Below are 19,750 nucleotides of genomic sequence, written 5' to 3'. Positions count from 1 at the left end.
TTTGAACTAACACCACATATTTTTTTCTTCTTCTGAAAAGGCCTCACATCATTAATAGTATCATCACACCCTTTATGTAGCTTCTTTTTTTCTCTTCATCTATATGTGAGATTTTGTTCGCACATCGAACAATTAGTTCCGGTTCGACTTTTGCCTTATTTTATGTAATGTTGTGGCCAGCAGTCTGGCACTCTCTATTTGTCAAATTTTGCTTTGCTGTTAACGCGGGAGATCTAAGTGTAGATATTGATACCCTAATGCGTTGCATGAATGCAAGACAGAAAATAAAAAATGGGACCCTTTTGTTTTATCAAATGCAATCTGTTTCCAGGAACTGCTTTTACAAATTTATTTATTTAGGTACAGATAATGTGGAAGTTCACAAATTTATTTTTTTATTTAGATACAGAATCCGTTTTAAGAACTAATGTGGAAGTCAAATATCCAAAAGAGAGAAGTATTGAAAATATTCTGAACTTGATGCAAATTATTAGTTTTGTCCTCAAACGATTGACAGTTTCAAAAACACTCTCTACTTTGATCGACTAAATTCAGATATATCCTCGATCTGTCGTATGATATAGCAAGTGGTTTTAAGCTCTAGTAGGAGCATGAGACCTTTAATAAAATGTCGAGAGAAGTGATGAAAACACCCCAAAACTTGACGAGAATTTAGGGGTGTATTTCATTCATATTGCAAGATCGGGGTGTATTCAAGTTCAGTTAGTCAAGTAAAACGGTGTTTTTAAGGCTGTTAATAGTTCAGGGATGAACTACATGTCAAGTTTAGAGGTGTTCTCAATATTTCTCACACCATGATTTACTAACTGAGAGTCTAAGACCTACGACCTTTTCTTTTTTTATTCTTCTTAAAGCTAGTAACACAAAATTATGTCACTTGATGTTATTATATTTAAGTGAAATTTACACAGTTTTAGTTGTTGAAATATCGACAATTCAAAGAACTACACGTCTCAATCTCACACTAGATGAGATCAAAGTACATGAAATCATTTTTTACATTTTTTTTTTTACAAAAAGCTGTCTAAGCAATATAATTACATTACTTGGTTGTTTTAGGATGACTTATATTAGGTAGGTGTGTACACATTAATAAAACTCTGGATATCTCTTTGAACTTTTCTTTCCTTGAAAGTGAAATATGATAGGTATTGATGAATGATGTCCCATTTTGTATATGTATTGTTTTCATGAAGCTATTTGTTGCAACAAAAAAAAAGAAAAGATAAAGTTTCTTCTGTTCAAATGATTGAGAAATACTTAAAATAAATGAACTAAAACTAAAGATAGCACAGGGAAAAAAATAAAGTACTAAACAAGTAAACCATTTCTTATAATAAGATGGACAAAAATTTATTTTGATTCACCCAATAAAACGTAACAACATATAATAATAGTAATAATACATGATGGCTGCATTATTTTTCCAAATCACAAAGAAAATTCATTGTCAAGTTTATAGAAAAATTACTATTATAAATACATATTTTGAGGAAAGGCAAATTAATACGTAAAGTTTTTGGCAAATAAATAAGGCGTTATACACCAAAATTGGAATAGGAGGTGATTTGTAAGATAACTTGATTGAACTATATCTAATTTAACTAGAAATGCCATCATATTTAGTACTATTGCTTAATCATTCGAATTTGAATCTGAGTACTAAAACTCTATACTCTAAACCCTAAATCAAAGTAGATCACGGAGGTAATTGAGTAGGAGTCTGAACTTAACTAGGCGTACTTGAAATATGATCAACTGTATTTGCATACAAGAGAATGGAAGTAGTCTCTTGTGGGCTGAATATCACTAATAAGATACCAGTAAGTATCATAGACCTTAGTTGCTCAGACTTTTTCCTTCAAAAATACACTATTTGCCTAAGGAAGGTTTTCGCACTCAATACTATATGTAATTCCAAAGTCTACACTTGGTAGAGTGTGGACAATCCAAACGTGTTCAAAAAATCAATTTAATCGAAACGTTTAATTTCAAAGTTCATTCAGCTTTTTAAAGTCATAACGTCTATATCGTTCATAAATTTATGTCAACTAACTTATAAAAGATATTAAAAAAATTATTTGGTTTTTCCAATGTACTTGAAACAAAAAAAAGGATTAATTTCAATTATAGACACTGTTGAATATATATTGGTTAAGACTTTAGAGCAGCAATATAAACACTTTTAAGGACATTTGAACTAATGTAGTTGAATTGAAAAAATCAAATTTAGGGAAAACAGCTATTGCGTAAGTCAAATAGATTGATTTTATTGGTTAAATTTATGTATCTAAATAAGAAAATTCCTCAAGTAAAGTAAAAATTTTACAACTTCAGCAGCCTGTAGGCTGTTATTACTTTTTTTCCTTTTGTAGAATGAGATAAAGCTTAAAAAATCTCTTAAACTATATACGAATAACAACTTGCGAGCTTTATATATCAAATAAATAAAGAAAATATATGTGAAATGCCAATTTTACAAGTATGTCAGCTTCATAAATAAAGAAAATTCATGAAAAACTATCGAGAATAATTATATATCAAAATGAGTAATAATGCAACTTTATAGATATAAAAATCTGTGTAAAAAATACACTTAATAATGTAATAACATCATCTTAATAAACACAAAAGGTTAAACAATGCAATCTTTACAAGTAAATTTAAATTTATATAATTTAGATGTGTAACTGAAAATTTCGCAATAATTCACATTTTCTTATGCCTCCTCCCTTGTGGAATCAATGAATTAAGGGTGAAATAGTCAAATAAATTAAAGTTTATTTAATTTCCATATGTAGGAGGTGCTCACGTTTGTTGAACCAGTAAATACGGAGTTATGTCACATTATTTTGTTTATTTTTTGTTGGTTGGAACATGAATGGAAATATTTTATAGGTTAATACTTTAATAATTTTTGGGTGCACTGAAAATGTAGCAAAAATTGGTAGTAATGAATTTAATATGTTGCCTTAGTATAAGTGGGCTCCAAGCAAACAACAAAACTTATCTCCATGAATTAATCATTTAAAAAACATCATGGCACCCCACAAACCTTCTTAACATAACGTCACAATAAATCAAAATTTCTACTCCCTCCGTCATTAATTATTTCTTTGTGTTTTTTTTTACATATCTTAATAAAAAGAAAAAACTACGCGGATAAGTAAATATATACTAGTTAATTAGTTAATATAGTTGTAGTTTGAATTAATCACGGCTTACATCTTAATTTTAGTTGTAATTACGTCGCATCTCTCCTCTCTTATGAATATACAAAATCATGTATATATATATATACACACACAATATACAAATACAATTAGTCTCACTTCACTCTCTCGCTCGCCTCTCTCCTTCCTCTCCCAATCTCGCTCGCAATATATACAAATACATATGTTTACCAATTGCATATATATAATTATTTGAAGATATAAATATACAGTTCGCCTCTTTCCTCTCTCTCCCAATCTCGCTTGCATCTCTCCTCCCTCTCCCAATCTCGCTCACCAAATATACAAATATATATGTATACAAGTTACACATATACAATTATTTGACAAATATACATATACAATTTGCCTCTCTCGCTCGCCTCTCTCCTCCCTCTAACATGTAGCTATAGATCGTAATTAGCAAACTATAGCTATGAAGCATAATTAGGTTATTTTTGAGTGGCTATATGCGAAAATTCCTAAAATAAAAATACACTATCTGTTTCATATTAATCGATCACTTTTTATTTTACATGGTACTTAAAAATCATAAATAAGAAGATAATTTTATTAATTAGCCCCTTAAAAAACTTCTTAAGAATTTTATAAATAAATATGAACAATTCCAAAAAGAACTAATTGTAAGTGTAATATAGAAAACAAAAATAATTAATAATTTCTTGATTTCGTAAGGTGGACAATAATATGAGATAACTATTTTTAGTATAATAATCTACTAATATGAGACAAAAAGAGTAAAGTCTTAATTAGGAGACTTTTTAAATTTTTATTTGTATCTTAAAATGTAATTTTCTTCATTAATATTTATTCTACTAAAGTGTTTGTAATTTTAAAAATAATTACTATTAATATTAATTATGCCTTGAAATTTATAAATAATTTAATATAACGATTTTAAAAAATTACTATAGCTAATTTGAGGCGAAGGGAGTAATAAATATATATTCCCTTTATTTCAATTTGTTTAGTTGGTTTTAGCTTGACATAAAGTTTTCAAAGGTAAAATATATTTTTTGAATTTTGTAATTTTAATTAAATATCAAAATATCTTTTAATCTTATATTATAGTATAGATTCGATGGAAAGTTTGAAACAAAAAGGTTTTTTTAAAAGTCCTTTTTGGAAGAAATTAGAAATAAAATTAAGACACATAAATTGAAACGGAGAATATAAATAGTTTTTTCTTGTCCCTCTCTCTCAACTTTGAGGCCACCAAATCTTTTAATTTGAAAAAGCTTTGATTCACTCAAATATAGATTATATACAAAATGGTGTCTTTTCTTTGCATTTGAATCCTCCCTTTTCCATTATCCAACGTTCCTTATTTGTCTTCTTCATCTACTTTCTTCCTCTTTTTCTGTTGTTCAGGATTTTGCCATCCTTTGTAGCATTTGCTGTTTCCATTTTCAATTTTCTCCTTGTCTTTTTGTGGGGGAAGAACTTAAAAAAGATCTGATTTTTCCCCCTTTTCTGTACAAATCAGTTTGTGTTTCAAGAATCTGATGCCCCAGAAGGATTTTTCTAACAAGCTCAAATACCCATTTCTATTAAGGCCCTGAATTTTCTCATTTTGTCTGGAAAGTTGACAATTTGTGTTCTTACATCTATTTTCAGACACCCTTTTGATTAATCTTTGAAACTCTTACAAAAAAAAGAAAATGTTTGGAACCCAAAATAGAAAAGATTTGGCCTTTGAATACCAATCTCAAATTCAGATTTTGAGGCCAAGCATTCATTCCAGAAGGGCAAATATAACTGTGAAATTCCAAGATCTATATGGGTTCACAGTGGAAGGCAATGTTGATGATGTAAATGTGTTGAATGAGGTTAGGGAGAGGGTTAGGGAACAGGGTAAGGTGTGGTGGGCATTAGAAGCTAGCAAAGGTGTAAATTGGTATTTGCAAACACAAGTTACATCAACCCTTAAAACATCCCTTAAACTCTCTACTTTGGTGAATGCAATTACTCTCAAGAAACTAATTAGGAAAGGAATCCCACCTGTGTTGAGGCCTAAGGTGTGGTTTTCACTATCAGGTGCAGCTAAGAAGAAATCAACCGTCCCGGAAAGTTATTACCAAGATATGACCATGGCTGTTGAGGATAAGGTCACACCTGCAACCAAACAGATTGATCATGTGAGTTTTTTGGTCAAAACATTACCTTGATCCCTTGTTTGATATTATGGGGTCGTTTGGTTTGCAGACTAAATTATCCCGGGGTTATAATCCTTGGACTAATTTATCCCACCTCAAGTTTGATCTGATGAAATCGGATTCCAGGATTAAGCCCGGTATCAAATTTATACCGTCAACCCCAAGATAGTATATATTTTATCCAAATCTTAATCCTGGGACATCCCACCTAATCCTGCGTACCAAACGACCCCTTTTAGAGAATAGATTTGGTTTATTTCTCTGAATTTGGTATTATGCTATTTGATATTACCTTTTGAGTGATGAAGGGTGTTTTTGTTTTAGCTGTTTGCTGTTATATGTTGAGACTTGATGTGTTGATAGCCTTTTGGATGCATTTGAGGGCAGTTTTCGAGTTAATATGTGCTCTAAATGCAAACATTTTCATCTAGTTATAGAGTGAAATTTTAGGTTGTGAAGTATAATTAAGAGTAATTTAGGATGCATTTTTTTGGGTGAATAATATGGTTGGATGTTATACGTCTGCAGCTTTTCTCTCTTCCAAATATTTCATTAAAATGCCAAGGTTTTATGACTTGTGCAAATACTTGATGTGTTGATAACTGTTTTAGGAGATGACTTGTGCACATACTTAATGTGTTGCTAACTGTTTTAGGAGATGACTTGTATTACAGATTTCAAGGGTTGAGTGCTTTCCTTTGTTGTAGTGTTAAAGGTTGGCTGGCAAATGATCCTTTTATAAGTCGAAGAGTATGTCCCATTTGCTATTTCTCTATAGGGCTAATATACTAGGCTCAAACCTGAATAGATATTTCCTATTGGTTAGGGATTGAATGCAGATTGTTGAAGTTAAAGTGCACACATACTGGAAGCCATACCACCCATTGTATTTAAAGAGTGAATCTCTCTAATGATTCATGGTAGAGTACCAGTTTGCAGATGAAAGAGGGTCTTCATCATGACGTTTAATATTATGTGAAATAAAGCTGAAAAAAACTCTTCTAGTATATGTTGAGATGGAAGACAAGAATCAAGATTATTATATTCAGTAACTTGTTAACAAGCTTGAAGTGAAATGTATAATTTGAGATACATTTTATTTAAGAATTTGGTATTGCCAAATTTGTGATCTGTATGTGTTTTTTACTCGCAGGACCTTCCACGAACCTTTCCTGGTCATCCCTGGTTGGACACTTCTGAGGGTCATGCTGCTCTGAGGCGAGTTCTCGTCGCCTATTCTTTCCGAGATTCTGATGTTGGCTATTGCCAGGTATATCCTTCTTGTCTTTCACAAAGATAGATTTTTTTATGATCTGTTCTCTTTCATATACAGAAGTCCATGCTGCCATGCTTTTATAGTTCAGAAATTTAGTTGTCCTTTGTCACATCAACGTATCCATTATTTAGCTAGATTATGCATTTCTCACGGGATATCAATCGATTCTCTCATGTTATCTTGCAATTGCAAGCTGTATCCTTGTTTAGAGTTGAATAGGAGTAAGAAAGATAATAAATGAAGGCTACTATGGAAGTGAAACTTGAGGATGGGCAACTCGGATAAGGATGAAATTTAAGTTGCGTAGCTCTAAACTAGTCAATCCAATGCCTCCTGCAAGTTTGCACCTATCCTAGACAGTTTAAAAGTCAAAGAGCAAATGCTTTTCCCATGTTCATATGACAATGCTGTTTAAATGTGAAGCGATATATAGCACTCCACGAGGAACAAATATTCAAAGACTAATACATTTAGCCTATTAGAACCAGGTGCTCAACCAAATTAATTACACATTTTCTTACATGTCAAAATATGTTAAGGCATAAAAAGGCCTTAAATGTGCCCACTTAGAGACAAAGAGGTAGGAAAGAGTAGAACAAACAGTTTCATTTTTTCTTCAATAGTAGTTGTTACATCACTAATTTAGATGAGCTGATTATTTTGCAGGGATTGAACTATGTTGCAGCATTATTGTTGCTCGTGCTAAAAACTGAAGAAGATGCTTTCTGGATGCTTGCTGTCCTTTTAGAGAATGTCTTGGTAAATGATTGTTATACTAATAACTTGTCTGGATGCCACGTTGAGCAAAGAGTGTTCAAGGACCTATTAACCAAAAAATGTCCAAGGTACTTGCTCTTTTGCTTTGTGTAATTGTTTTTTCCCACTGATGTTTTTGATTCACATGGATATCGATTGTTTTCTGAAATTGATGAGGAAAATGCAGGGTAGCAGCTCATTTGGATTCTCTAGAATTTGATGTTTCTCTTGTTTGCACTGAGTGGTTTCTCTGCCTTTTCTCCAAAAGTTTGCCTTCTGAGGTGAGAATTCTCTCTTGCTTTGAGTTTGAAACTCTAACATGCTATAAAATAGATCATCCAAACTCATGTGGAAAGTGGAAACCACCTGCTAAGAATCGGTTACTGATTAGTAAGAGACAGTTGGATTAGCTGATTGTAAATTGTAAATAGCTAATAAGTTTTAAGTGCTGAAAAACAGTTTCGAGTGCTAAATTGATTTATAAATAAGCAGTTACATATTTGGAAAGTGCGGAAATCGATAATAAGCTGTTGATGTGTATGGTAAAGATATTTTGAGACTTCAAAAATATATTAAGGATAAAACAGTAAAGCTCAAACTAAAAGTGCTTATAAGCTGAAAAGCCATAAGTTAGGGGTCACCAACTTATGGCTTTTCACTGATTTTAACTTATAAGCACTTTGAGTATTTACCAAATGCGTAAATAAGCTAAAAAATGCTTATAAACTAGTTTGACTAGCTCATAAGCTTAGCCAAACATCCTCTAAATTTGTGTGTACTAATTCATTTCAGACAACCTTGCGAGTATGGGATGTCCTCTTCTATGAAGGTGCTAAGGTTCTATTTCATGTAGCATTGGCAATTTTCAAGGTAAATATTCTTTCTAATTTCTGTTTCATGTATGTGTTTCTACTATACTTCTCCTGACTCAGTAGAAGTGAATTTCAAATTTTAAGCGAGTTCTGTAATTTTTAAATAACTGTAGATGAACGAAGAGAAGTTGCTGGTAGCACATCATGTTGGGGATGTAATTAGTATCATACAGAGAAGCACTCATCACCTTTTTGATCCTGATGAGTTGTTAACGGTAATATACTTTTACTAGACTCTATTTTTCTCTTATGCTCATGATCCGTCTAATTCATTTTACCCACATGTTGCATAAATGACTTCTTATTCTGGAACTCCTTGTTCTGAGTTAAGATGCTTAATCTTTAGGACAACAACTGCTGTGTTATGAACTCTACAGCGAATCATATCTTTAATATTCGTTCGTTCAGGTTGCATTTGATAAAGTTGGCTCTATGACAACGACTACTATATCAAAACAGAGGAAAAAGCAGGAACCAGCTGTAATGGCAGAGCTCGACCAGAGATCAAGACGGTTAAATTCTGTATTTCCAGATGAAAAACTGTAGTTTTTTACGAGGAAACCTAGTAATTGTAGCATATGTATAATGCATCCGTGTCAGGGCGTGCTGCCCTTGCTAGGAGATCAACGATTTGCTCACAAAACAATGAGCAAAAACCGCGGCTTGGAGAGAGTATGCTTGTTTATTAAGTTGTAGGTGTTACAGAAGTGTAAATGTAATCTGAAAATATTGCTGTAATTTAGTTATCCTTTATTTTTTCTTCCTCCTGTTATCAAAATCCTGCAAATTCTCATTTTGTTGAGCCAAATTTTTAGTAAAAGGAAAGACCAGGTATGGAAAGCCCAGTCTTATTAAGTGGCTATAGCTTATTTGGCCAAGCTTCTGCGAAGTCAAAATTACTTATTTAGAAAGTTAAAGTGCTAAAGTGGTTAAGGTGTTTGGTAGCGTTTTTAGAAAAAAAAAAGTTCTTTCAAGGAAAAGCAAAAGTTGTTTTTTAAAAGCTAAAAGAAAGTAGTTTTTCCTCTAAAGCAATTTTAGAACCTTGGCCTAGCACAAACTGTCGTTATTGTTTTTTAAATTTATCAATCAAACATAAATTACTACTATCCAAAAGTTTTTTTAGAAAAGTATTTTTGACAAAGAGCACTTTCTAAAACTAGCCAATTTTAGAAACTTGGTCAAACATGCTAAAATTACATAATCTTATCCTAATTCTATGTCATTGTTATTAAAGTTCTTTGTGCATATTTAGAAAGGTAGAAATATGTTTATTGCCCAATGTTTTTTTGTTCATAACTATACTATAAGAATGTACTCTAAATTTGGATTATAATCAAGGAATGATTTTAGCCCAAAATTCTACGTGAATTCATATATTTTGCTATATTTTGAAATCAAAATACTACTATATTTTGAAATATGATAATATCTCGCCTTCTATTTTTTTCCCTACAACAATGGATGCTAATACTGCAATTTATGGAACTTTCCCTTAATACTCCCATGTTCGCCTTTTCTTGTCCAATTAGAATTTCACACAAAATAAAAACTAAAATTTTGAGAAATGATTTATGAAACTCTCTTAATACTCCTTTTATTATTTATGTCAAGTCTTAGGTCTCGAGAAATAATATAAAAATAGATGATTAATTGTGAGAGTTAAATAGAGAAAACATAACCGTCATTTAAATGAAAAATTAGTAAGCTTACATAAATATACTATATTAAAAAAATATTTATCATTTATAGCAATAATATTTTTTTCTTCACTTGAACACTTTTAATTATTACAGAGAACAATTTATAAAATACATATAATACAAATTTTATTGATGAATAATACATTTATTACACATTTTAATACCATTATACAATGTGTCAATTTTTTACCAAACAAACATAATATATTTTAAAACAGTTATAACACATATATATTGCATACTTAATTCACTTTTAATACATATTTATCATAGTATTATATATTACTACAAATGATAATAAATAAAAGATATCACTAAAATCAATAATTATTTATTAAAAGATACTCATTCAATAAGTTTTCCTTTCAAATAATATATGGGAAAATCACTTACCTGTATACTTTTTTAAAAATATTTACTATATTTGTCAACATTATTTTTTTAACCATATATGACAATTTGGCTGAATTAAATCAAATTCACTTCGTCCTGTCCATCTTTTGCTCCCAATTTTCTCTCGCCGTTACGATTTTCTCTCGTTGGTGCGATTTTCTCTCGCCACTTCTTACTACCTTCAGAGATGTAAATTCAGTGCAGTTTTGAGACGAATCAAGTCGAGCAGAGAGTTGAATTTGAAGTTTTTTGAAGTTTGAAAGGTTAGAAGCTTTAAATTTGATTGCATGTCTTAGTTACTTGTTTAATTCATCCTTAATTCTGTATCTCGGCTATACTAACCTTCACCGATGTGTATTCAGTGATCAATTTCGAGATGAATCAAGTTCGGGCAGAGAGTTGAGTTTGAAATTTTTTGAAGTTTGAAAGGTTAGAAGGTTTAAATTCGATTGCATGTCATTAGTTACTTGCTTAATTCAAGATTAATTCTCTTTCTCGGCTATACTAATCTTCAACGATGTGTATTCAGTGATCAATTTCGAGATGAATCAAGTTCGGGCAGAGAGTTGAGTTTGAAATTTTTTGAAGTTTGAAAGGTTAGAAGATTTAAATTCGATTCCATGTCATTAGTTACTTGCTTAATTCAAACTTAATTCACTATTCTAATTCAAGTTTAATACATTGTAATACACTTTTAATACAAGTTTAATTCATTTTTGCAGTTTGTTGGTTGATTTGTTATGATTTGATGGCTTGTTTAAATTCTTTCTTAATTCACTCATCTGATTGATTTTCTTGGTTAATTCATAATAGATTCAAGTTTAATTCAATCTATAGAACACTCTCTCGTCGTTTCCTTAGTTATTTGTTTCAATTTTTTTCTTAATTCACTCTTCTAATTCAAGTTTAATACATTGTAATACACTTTTAATACAAGTTTAATTTATTTTTGCAGTTTGTTGGTTGATTTGTTATGATTTGATGACTTGTTTCTGATTGATTTTCTTGGTTAATTCATAATAGATTCAAGTTTAATTCAATCTATAGAACACTCTCTCGTCGTTTCCTTAGTTATTTATTTCAATTTTTTTCTTAATTCACTCTTCTAATTCAACTTTAATACATTGTAATACACTTTTAATACAAGAACACTCCCCTGTCCTTCCCTTGTGCACACTATTCCTTTGCCATTTTGGTGTTTGTGCTTGCACTACAATTTGGATATCAACAGGCACTGGCAGGGGAGTTGTTGAGTCTGGCATCTCTAGTCATCTGTTCTATGTGGTATGAGTTTGGCTTCTGGCACTTTAACTGTTAACTTATCTTTTGTTTTCTTGCTGCTCATCTTTGTGGCTTCCATTTTCTTTTTGCTTATCACACCAGTTTGAGTTTTGTGTGTTGGAAGGATGTATATACTCCCCCATAGACTTTTATATAATAGTATTAATATTTCCCAGAAACATTGACATTGTACATTTGTTGAACTGAACAATAATTGAATTAGATACAGTTGTAAAGGCTAACCTGAGAATTCATTACATAAACAATGAAAAATAGGCTAATCTGCACACTTTTTAATAATGTGCAGAAAAAAAAATATGACTAATCTGGCTGTGCTGCTTTACTTCAATGGACGATGGGATCCTAGCAACAAATATACTAATTACGTGGCAGATGATGTGTTGATAAATACAGAATCAAACTTTGCCACCCTCGTTTCTATAATTGCTACTCAATTGTCAATAGACATATCAACAAGTAAAGTTAAAATCAGATATAAAATTGATGAAAGGTCTCCTCCAATTCAAATTCATAATGATATGGGGGTAAAAGTATATGTTGAAACCAAATAGGAACATCGAGATATGGCAAGATACCCTTTGTGTGTCACAACAACTGAACCAGTCAACTTGGAGACTAATTCTACACTCATTCCACTATTATGTTAGGACACTTCAGAAGATATGAGGGTTATACACAATTCATACTTCTCTAATACATTTAATGGTATTGGCGAAGCAATAGGGTTAATTGGCTTTGGATTATGTGAGGAAGTTGATGAGCTAGAAGAATTAGCACCAGACATCATTGTTAATCCCAATCACTCTTTATTTGAGAAAGATCAAGTGTATAAGAATAAATATGTCCTCAGCAGTGCACTAAAAAGACATTCCATTCTTAAGCATTTTCAATTCAAGACAACAAGATCAAGCTCAATTATTGATTATTTATTAAATTTTTTTCAACAGCTATTCGATACAGTGCTTAGGTGAAAACTGTAGTTGGAGTTTACGAGCTTTCAAGCTTTCAAGCTTGAACAAATCTCAAATGTTCAAGATTAGAGAATTTGAAAGTGAACACACATGTTTGTTGCTACATAATTCATTATCGGAAAGGCAAGCAACTAAGAGTGTTGTTGGGAGTATTATTGTCGGTAAATGTGCTAAACCGGATATTATTTACACACCAAAAGATATACAACGTGAAATGTTAGTTGAATATGGTGTGCGACTCACATATATGCAAGCATGGAGAGCTAAAGAAGCAGCTCTTGAATTAGTCCGGGGTGATCCAATTCAATCATATGCAAAGTTGCCAAGCTACTTTCACATATTAGAGGCAACTTACCCTGGTTCCCATATAAGATTGCACAAATCAGAGGATGACCGTTTTCTATATGCGTTTGTAGCTTTGTTCACCTCGATAAAAGGATGTGAATATTGTAGACCAATTGTAGTTGTTGATGGAACTTTCTTAAAAGGAGCATACAAAGGGACACTACTAACCGCTAATACCTTAGATGCAGCAGGTGAGACTTTCGAATATGATACTAGTATTTTCTATATTGAATTTCTGAACTATGAATTAAAAATGAATTATAATTGCAGTAAAAATGTATTAAAATTGTATTAAACAAATTGTACATGGTGCAGGGAGTATACTGCCACTTGCTTATGCCATTGTTGATTCAGAGAATGATGCATCTTGGAGGTGGTTTTTTGAGCAATTCAGAGACGCATTCGGTCAAAGATTAGAGATGTGTATCGTTTCCGATAGGCATGCAAGCATTATTAAGGCAGCTTTGAGAGTCTATGATGAAGTACTTCATTTTGCGTGTATGTGGCACTTACTGCAAAACATAATGAAAAACTTCAGAAAAAGTCAGCAAAGGGTAACTGAGTTATTCTACTCTATGGCAAAAACATACACCATGACAAAATTTAATCAATGTATGACAATAGTTGAGAAAATAGATAAGAGGATCAAAGATTACTTGCTGAACATTGGATACAACAAATGGTCGCGTGTGCATGCTGAAGTAAATAGAACTTGGATGATGACGTCAAATATAGCAGAATCAGTCAATTCAAGAACAAGACATGCCAAAGTTCTTACAGTCTTACACCTCTTGGAATTCATGAGACAGCTGGTCCAGAAATGGAATAACAATAACAGATCAAAGGCGACATTTTCAGGTTTTCACCTTGGGAAAAAGTATGAAAATATATTGCGGCGCAATAAAACTGCATTAGAGAAATTAAGGGTATGCTTGATCTGTAAATTATTTTTGCTAATATTTTTTCTTCTGATTCATATCTAACATCTCTCTTGATTATATTTTTTTTCTTTTCATAGGTTATAGAGACAAATAAATATGTGTATACGGTACTTGATGGTATTACACAATTCACAGTTTGTCTTCACCAACGTACATGCACATGTGGGAGATTTCAATTGGATGAGTTGCCATGTCCACATGCTTTGGCTGTTTTAACAATAAAGTACACTGGTTATGAGAAATATTGCTCTGATTACTATACAAGAAAAGATTTATTGCTGACATATCAGTTTCAAATGGATCCCCTGCCAGATGAAAGCACATGGAACATACCAACACATGTTCTTGAAGAGGTTGTACTTCCACCTCATGGAAAGAGACCTCCGGGAAGACCAAAAAATAAAAGACATACACAACTGAGAGAAGATGGATTCAAGAAGGCGAAAATTACATGCAGCAACTGTGGACAACAAGATCACAACAGGAAGACTTGCAAAAATGTTAGGCCTTATGATCAAGAATAAGAATAAGAAAGAAAATTTGTTTTACCATGATTTTCTTGGTTAATTCATAATAGATTCAAGTTTAATTCAATCTATAGAACACTCTGTCGTCGTTTTCTTAGTTATTTGTTTCCATTTTTTTCTTAATTCACTCTTCTAATTCAACTTTAATACATTGTAATACACTTTTAATACAAGTTTAATTCATTTTTGCAGTTTGTTGGTTGATTTGTTATGATTTGACGACTTGTTTAAATTCTTTCTTAATTCACTCTTCTGATTGATTTTCTTGGTTAATTCATAATAGATTCAAGTTTAATTCAATCTATAGAACACTCTCTCGTCGTTTCCTTAGTTATTTGTTTCAATTTTTTTCTTAATTCAACTTTAATACATTGTAATACACTTTAACTATTGATTACCTCAGTGCTTAGTTTTCTTATTGTTGTTGAATCTCTGTTGAAACACCCAAATACGAATTGGTACAATCTACACCTAATTACAAGATTCGCAAATACCCAAATACAAAAAAAAGAAACATTTTTCGTGCAAGCAAGTACCATTGCATTCCAGCACATATTTGTTCAATAAAAGCTAAGCAATCAGAAAGTGAAGAATAGACCAATATAGTTTTTCTTAGCCATACTAACTACAAACTGTTTTTACACCATATAGTTTTCACAGTCATACTAACTAATATAACTATATTTCTTTATCTTTCCGGTCTTTCGTCTTCACTTTGAAGGTCACTCGCTTGCTTGCTTCTTGCATATTCCCATAATATAGCTCCAAATCTCTTTCGGAGAATGTTTGCCTTTACTTGTTGATTTAGAATATGTTGGCCATTACTTACAAACTCCGCAAATGCAACAACGAAAACTCCACAGTCCCTAAAAAATTCAATATAAAATTATTATCAATATATCTACTTAATACAAAAAAGAATACCTATTTGATAATACTTACAGCGAGTCATCTTGTTATCTGGAAACACCTTTAGTTATGAAATGAAACTCAATTTTCTCGAACTCATCTATCCCATTGTATTTCGGTGTTGCCTTCAATTCAGGACGCTTATCATAGAACTTGACCACACTCAGGTAATATGGTAAAACAATTGAAAGCATCTCAACAATATTTTTAACCTCAAAATTCACCCCACCCCTTGCCGGAAATGAATCATATACCTCCAAAGACCTTTGCACAATATCAAACACGACAAAAATCCAATGACAACACTCTTTAATGTTTAGTGGAAAAAGAATATAATCCACTTTATCCCACGAAGTGCTTGCCAACAAACGACGTCCACATATATACCGGGCAATATCATCAGAATCTTTTACTTTATAGTTCTTCTTATTCTCATGAGCATCACAAAGTTGAGAGAAAGAAGTTGTAATTTTCGTCTTGAACACACAATCAGTAGTCGTAAATCGAACATTACTGTTGACTTCATATTTTCCTTTCTTTCTTAGATAATAGAAAATGACATCAATATGCTGCAAAAAATTACAATTGAACTGTAAAAAAAAAGATAGTCTTAAGAAACAAACATTCAATTAACCTCAAGAAACTCAGTAAGTGATATTACAACACACAAGATTCACAAAATTCTCACAAGATTCAATTAGTCTCCAAGAAGTTGTCAGTTAGTAAGTGTCAACCACTTATATATAAAATGTTGGGAAAGATAAACACATGGATAGTAAGACGTTATCTTACACTAGGAGACTACAATTGGTGTAATGTGTTCTAACCTCTATCCAAGTATTCTGGTCACAAATATTTCTCTTAATTACCTAAACATGTCGGAACAATAGGGAATTCATAGTGATTCAATTTGCTCACTATATAATACAGAATCTGAAACACATCAGCACCTATTCAGTCTAATGTGATTTGACATAAATTATTGAACTAGCTATCCATCAATAGGAACAGTTAGCACAAGATACACTGAATAGCTGGAGTGGGCTACAATGCATGCGACAAGTAAAGCAATAGAAACTTAAGTGTATAAAATGACACAAGCAATATCAATAATCTACTTCATATGACAGGAGAGAAATTACAGAATTTTTCAACCCAAGAAACACAAAGGTGCTCACTAGACAAATCATTCAGGAAATTCAACAGCAGAGGTAGTATGACTCCTAGAATGGCAAGCGTTATGAATAACAAATATTGACGTCCAATTAAACTTTATACAACTAACCTCATCACACCATTCTTGTCCAGAATGTGCCAATTTGAAAAACCAGTGTCTTTCTGCTACATTACAAATACCTAATTCAAATGCTGGACTGATAACATTAAGAGCATCTGTATAAGGTTTCTTTCCCCTATCAAAACATAAAAAAATTATAACATAAATACTCAGAAACGGGACAACAACAAATAAAAAAGAGATAACTAAGGAAACTAAAGAAGAGTGAATTAAGAAACTTGTATCTATTGTGAATTAGAGGTAACGAGAGAGTTCTATAGATTGAATTAAACTTGTATCTATTATGAATTATGTAAGTTATTCAATAGTAACAAATTAACCAACAAACTTCAAAATGAATTACCTCTTCTTTGTACCCATATAAAGCCACTTAATGAATGAATCGATCAAATGCGATTCATTATCTCCTCAGTTGCATATGAAAAAAGATGTTTTGTCTCAAAAAACTGACGTGTTACACATAAAGTTCCTCCAGATTCGAAATGTTGTGTGTAGGGAGATGTTATTAATTTTCCTGGATTTTTCTTTCTGCCACGTTTCTTCGGTGTCACTTTCTTTTTGTTTTGATCAACAGGGGCTCTTTTCTTTAGATAAGATTCTTCGGTCCTATTGATCTGAGAAAGATCTTCATCAAGAAAAATAAAATCATCAAGAGTATGCAAAGGTTTTTGACAATCCTCTGTTGCATCTGCATACAATAGACATATTGATTAATTTACAGTCAACAGATGCAATACTTATTTATGTTGGCTTTGTTGACTACATTACCATAAGGTTGCGCCCCAACTGTATTCACATTGTCAACCTCTTGGACTGTAAGCAAAGTAAATATTTTAATAATGTTATTAAAATAAAATGAAAGAAGTTTATTTGAAGTGAAGAAAATTAATACCATTTATATCAGCAACAACCTCTGACAAAACTTTTTCAATAGCAATTCCTGCAACATCTTCCTCTGTACATAACAAAAACATTTAAAATAAGATAGTTGAATTAACATATATGAAATATGTAATATATTTGTAGAAAACCCTTCATTACCTATTTTACTTGATACTCTTTCAAAATTTTCAACGTCAGCAAATCTAACTGAAGTTTTAAGCACTTGAGATTCTTCATTTTGATTTGATCTCATAACATGAGCATCGTGACCTCTTGATTCATTTACAGATGCATTAATATAGGGAGAGAATGTTGTATATGTAATTAACACATATTATAAGAAAAACATATTAAAAGTATATTATGACTATAACAGAAATGTATTGAAAATATAAAGAAACCTCCATTGAAATCTAATCCACCCGAAAACGTCTCGCCAGCCTGCTTCTTAGATGGTTCCCCGACTTCTCTGATAACAGAGCTGCTGCCACCATTCTTAGCAAACAACAAAGAAATATCCTCCAATAATTGTTTGTTAGAATTCACCACAAATTCTTTGATTTCATTAAATCCTAAATCAATCTTCTCTTCAAGTGCTTTGTTATTTTCATTCACCTAGTAGATATTAAACCATAACACAAAAATTAAAAATATAAAAGATCTGGAAAAAAAGAGCCTAAAGTCAAGTTTGTATATACATTTACAAGTTCTTTTCTCAATTCAATAACTTCATTGGTCAACATGTCTAGACCATGACTTGATCCTTTAGGCTCTAATTTCAAAATTTCAGCATTGTAATCACGAGGTTCAGGAAGCCTACATTTAGATACTTCATCTTCACTAGCCACTATGTTCTCAAACTGAAAAACCAAATAAACAAAATAAAAATAGATATAGTAACTTGAGTAGAATTAAACAATGCCATAAAATGTATTAACTTTGTACAAATACCTTATTTTTTGTAGGCATGAAGAGACATTTCTCAATATATTTTTGCCATGGACTTTCGGCAATTGTCTTCCAATTCAAGATTCTTGGAATTGAGTTAGCAACCCGAATGGCTATATCTTCATCAACTTTTGAACAACACTCAAAAATCCAAATTTGAAGAGCAAGAGGCAAGCCACCCAATCTATAGTATTTATGGGTTGACTTAAGCTCATGTCTCATAGAATCAGACAACTTTTTATAGACATCTAAACCCCACGGATATGAATTGAATTGTCCACTTTCCACAAGGTAAAAATCTCTATTACTAATTTGGTATTCGTTGTCCTCATATGAAAATAAAAAAAATCATTAATGAAGAAGAGAACAGCCAATGAAACAACTAAGTCATCATCTAGGAATTTTTTAGCTAGAAACAACGCACATAGATGACTCTTTGCAATAGTGATTTTTTCCGAAAAATAACTACTCAACAAACTACATTTAGAATCAGGAACAGTGATAGGAGTGCCATCACTAACACAATTTAAGCCGGTAACTATTCCAAATTCTCTAAGACCAAAAAAAAACTTTTTGTTATTTATTCCAATAGCAAACACATCATCCGGTGTGTGTTTTAACTCTCTATTTATAAGGCAATGAATAACTTGTAGTTGTGTGCTCGCATTTGAAAGGTCAAGAAAGTAACCAAAACATGTATTCCTGAACAACTCAAGTTGTTTATCAGATAAAGATAGTTTGATTTGGTCGATGACACTATGATTAGTGTAAGATGACCACCTACTCGAAATATACAGAACATCCGGATGTTTCCAGAATTTACGATCCTGCATATGTATTAAACATGAATTAAAAATGTGTTACTACATACTAAAGTTGAATTAAAGATGAATTTCACATATTATCTATCAAAGCAAGGTAGTAATCAATTGAATTAAAGATGAATTAAAGATGAATTACACCGATGACCACTTCTGGTTCCAAAATCCAAACCCAAAACTTATCATTTCCACTTTCGAACAAAATATTCGAGTGCAGGAGAAAAGATCAGATAGAACATGAAACAATGTTACTCCAAAATATATGATGTGTCCTCTCATTTACACATCTTTTCCATCTGTTTTCCAAATTAACACGAACAAGTGTTACCAGCTATTTGACAAGCTCCCACTAATTCTAGACAAAACAATGGACAAAGAGGAGATATTTTGCAATTAAGTA

At 31.7% G+C, this 19,750-nt stretch overlaps 2 protein-coding genes and 1 pseudogene across 2 annotated transcripts; 2 read left to right on the top strand and 1 right to left on the bottom strand.

Annotated features, from left to right (window-relative positions):
• The first annotated feature begins 4,459 nt into the window (after positions 1–4,459).
• On the top strand, positions 4,460–9,073 carry LOC125877112 (uncharacterized). The gene is made up of 7 exons (XM_049558432.1): positions 4,460–5,392; positions 6,564–6,680; positions 7,353–7,531; positions 7,630–7,723; positions 8,235–8,312; positions 8,428–8,529; positions 8,723–9,073. The coding sequence occupies exons 1-7, from the start codon at positions 4,916–4,918 to the stop codon at positions 8,858–8,860; spliced, it is 1,185 nt and encodes a 394-aa protein (XP_049414389.1). The 5' UTR covers positions 4,460–4,915; the 3' UTR covers positions 8,861–9,073.
• Positions 9,074–12,976: 3,903 nt separating this feature from the next.
• LOC125877123 (uncharacterized) lies at positions 12,977–14,008 on the top strand. Its single transcript, XM_049558445.1, has 2 exons — positions 12,977–13,216; positions 13,341–14,008. Exon 2 carries the CDS (start codon positions 13,445–13,447, stop codon positions 14,006–14,008), a length of 564 nt encoding a protein of 187 aa, XP_049414402.1. The 5' UTR covers positions 12,977–13,216; positions 13,341–13,444.
• A 1,173-nt stretch (positions 14,009–15,181) lies between these two features.
• LOC125877109 (uncharacterized) lies at positions 15,182–18,734 on the bottom strand (annotated as a pseudogene).
• Positions 18,735–19,750: the final 1,016 nt, after the last annotated feature.

Source organism: Solanum stenotomum, chromosome 9 (genome assembly GCF_019186545.1).
Source record: "Solanum stenotomum isolate F172 chromosome 9, ASM1918654v1, whole genome shotgun sequence".
In the NCBI taxonomy this organism is placed as follows: domain Eukaryota; kingdom Viridiplantae; phylum Streptophyta; class Magnoliopsida; order Solanales; family Solanaceae; genus Solanum; species Solanum stenotomum.
Note: the sequence above shows the minus strand (reverse complement) of the source record. Positions and strands in the feature narration are given on the sequence as shown.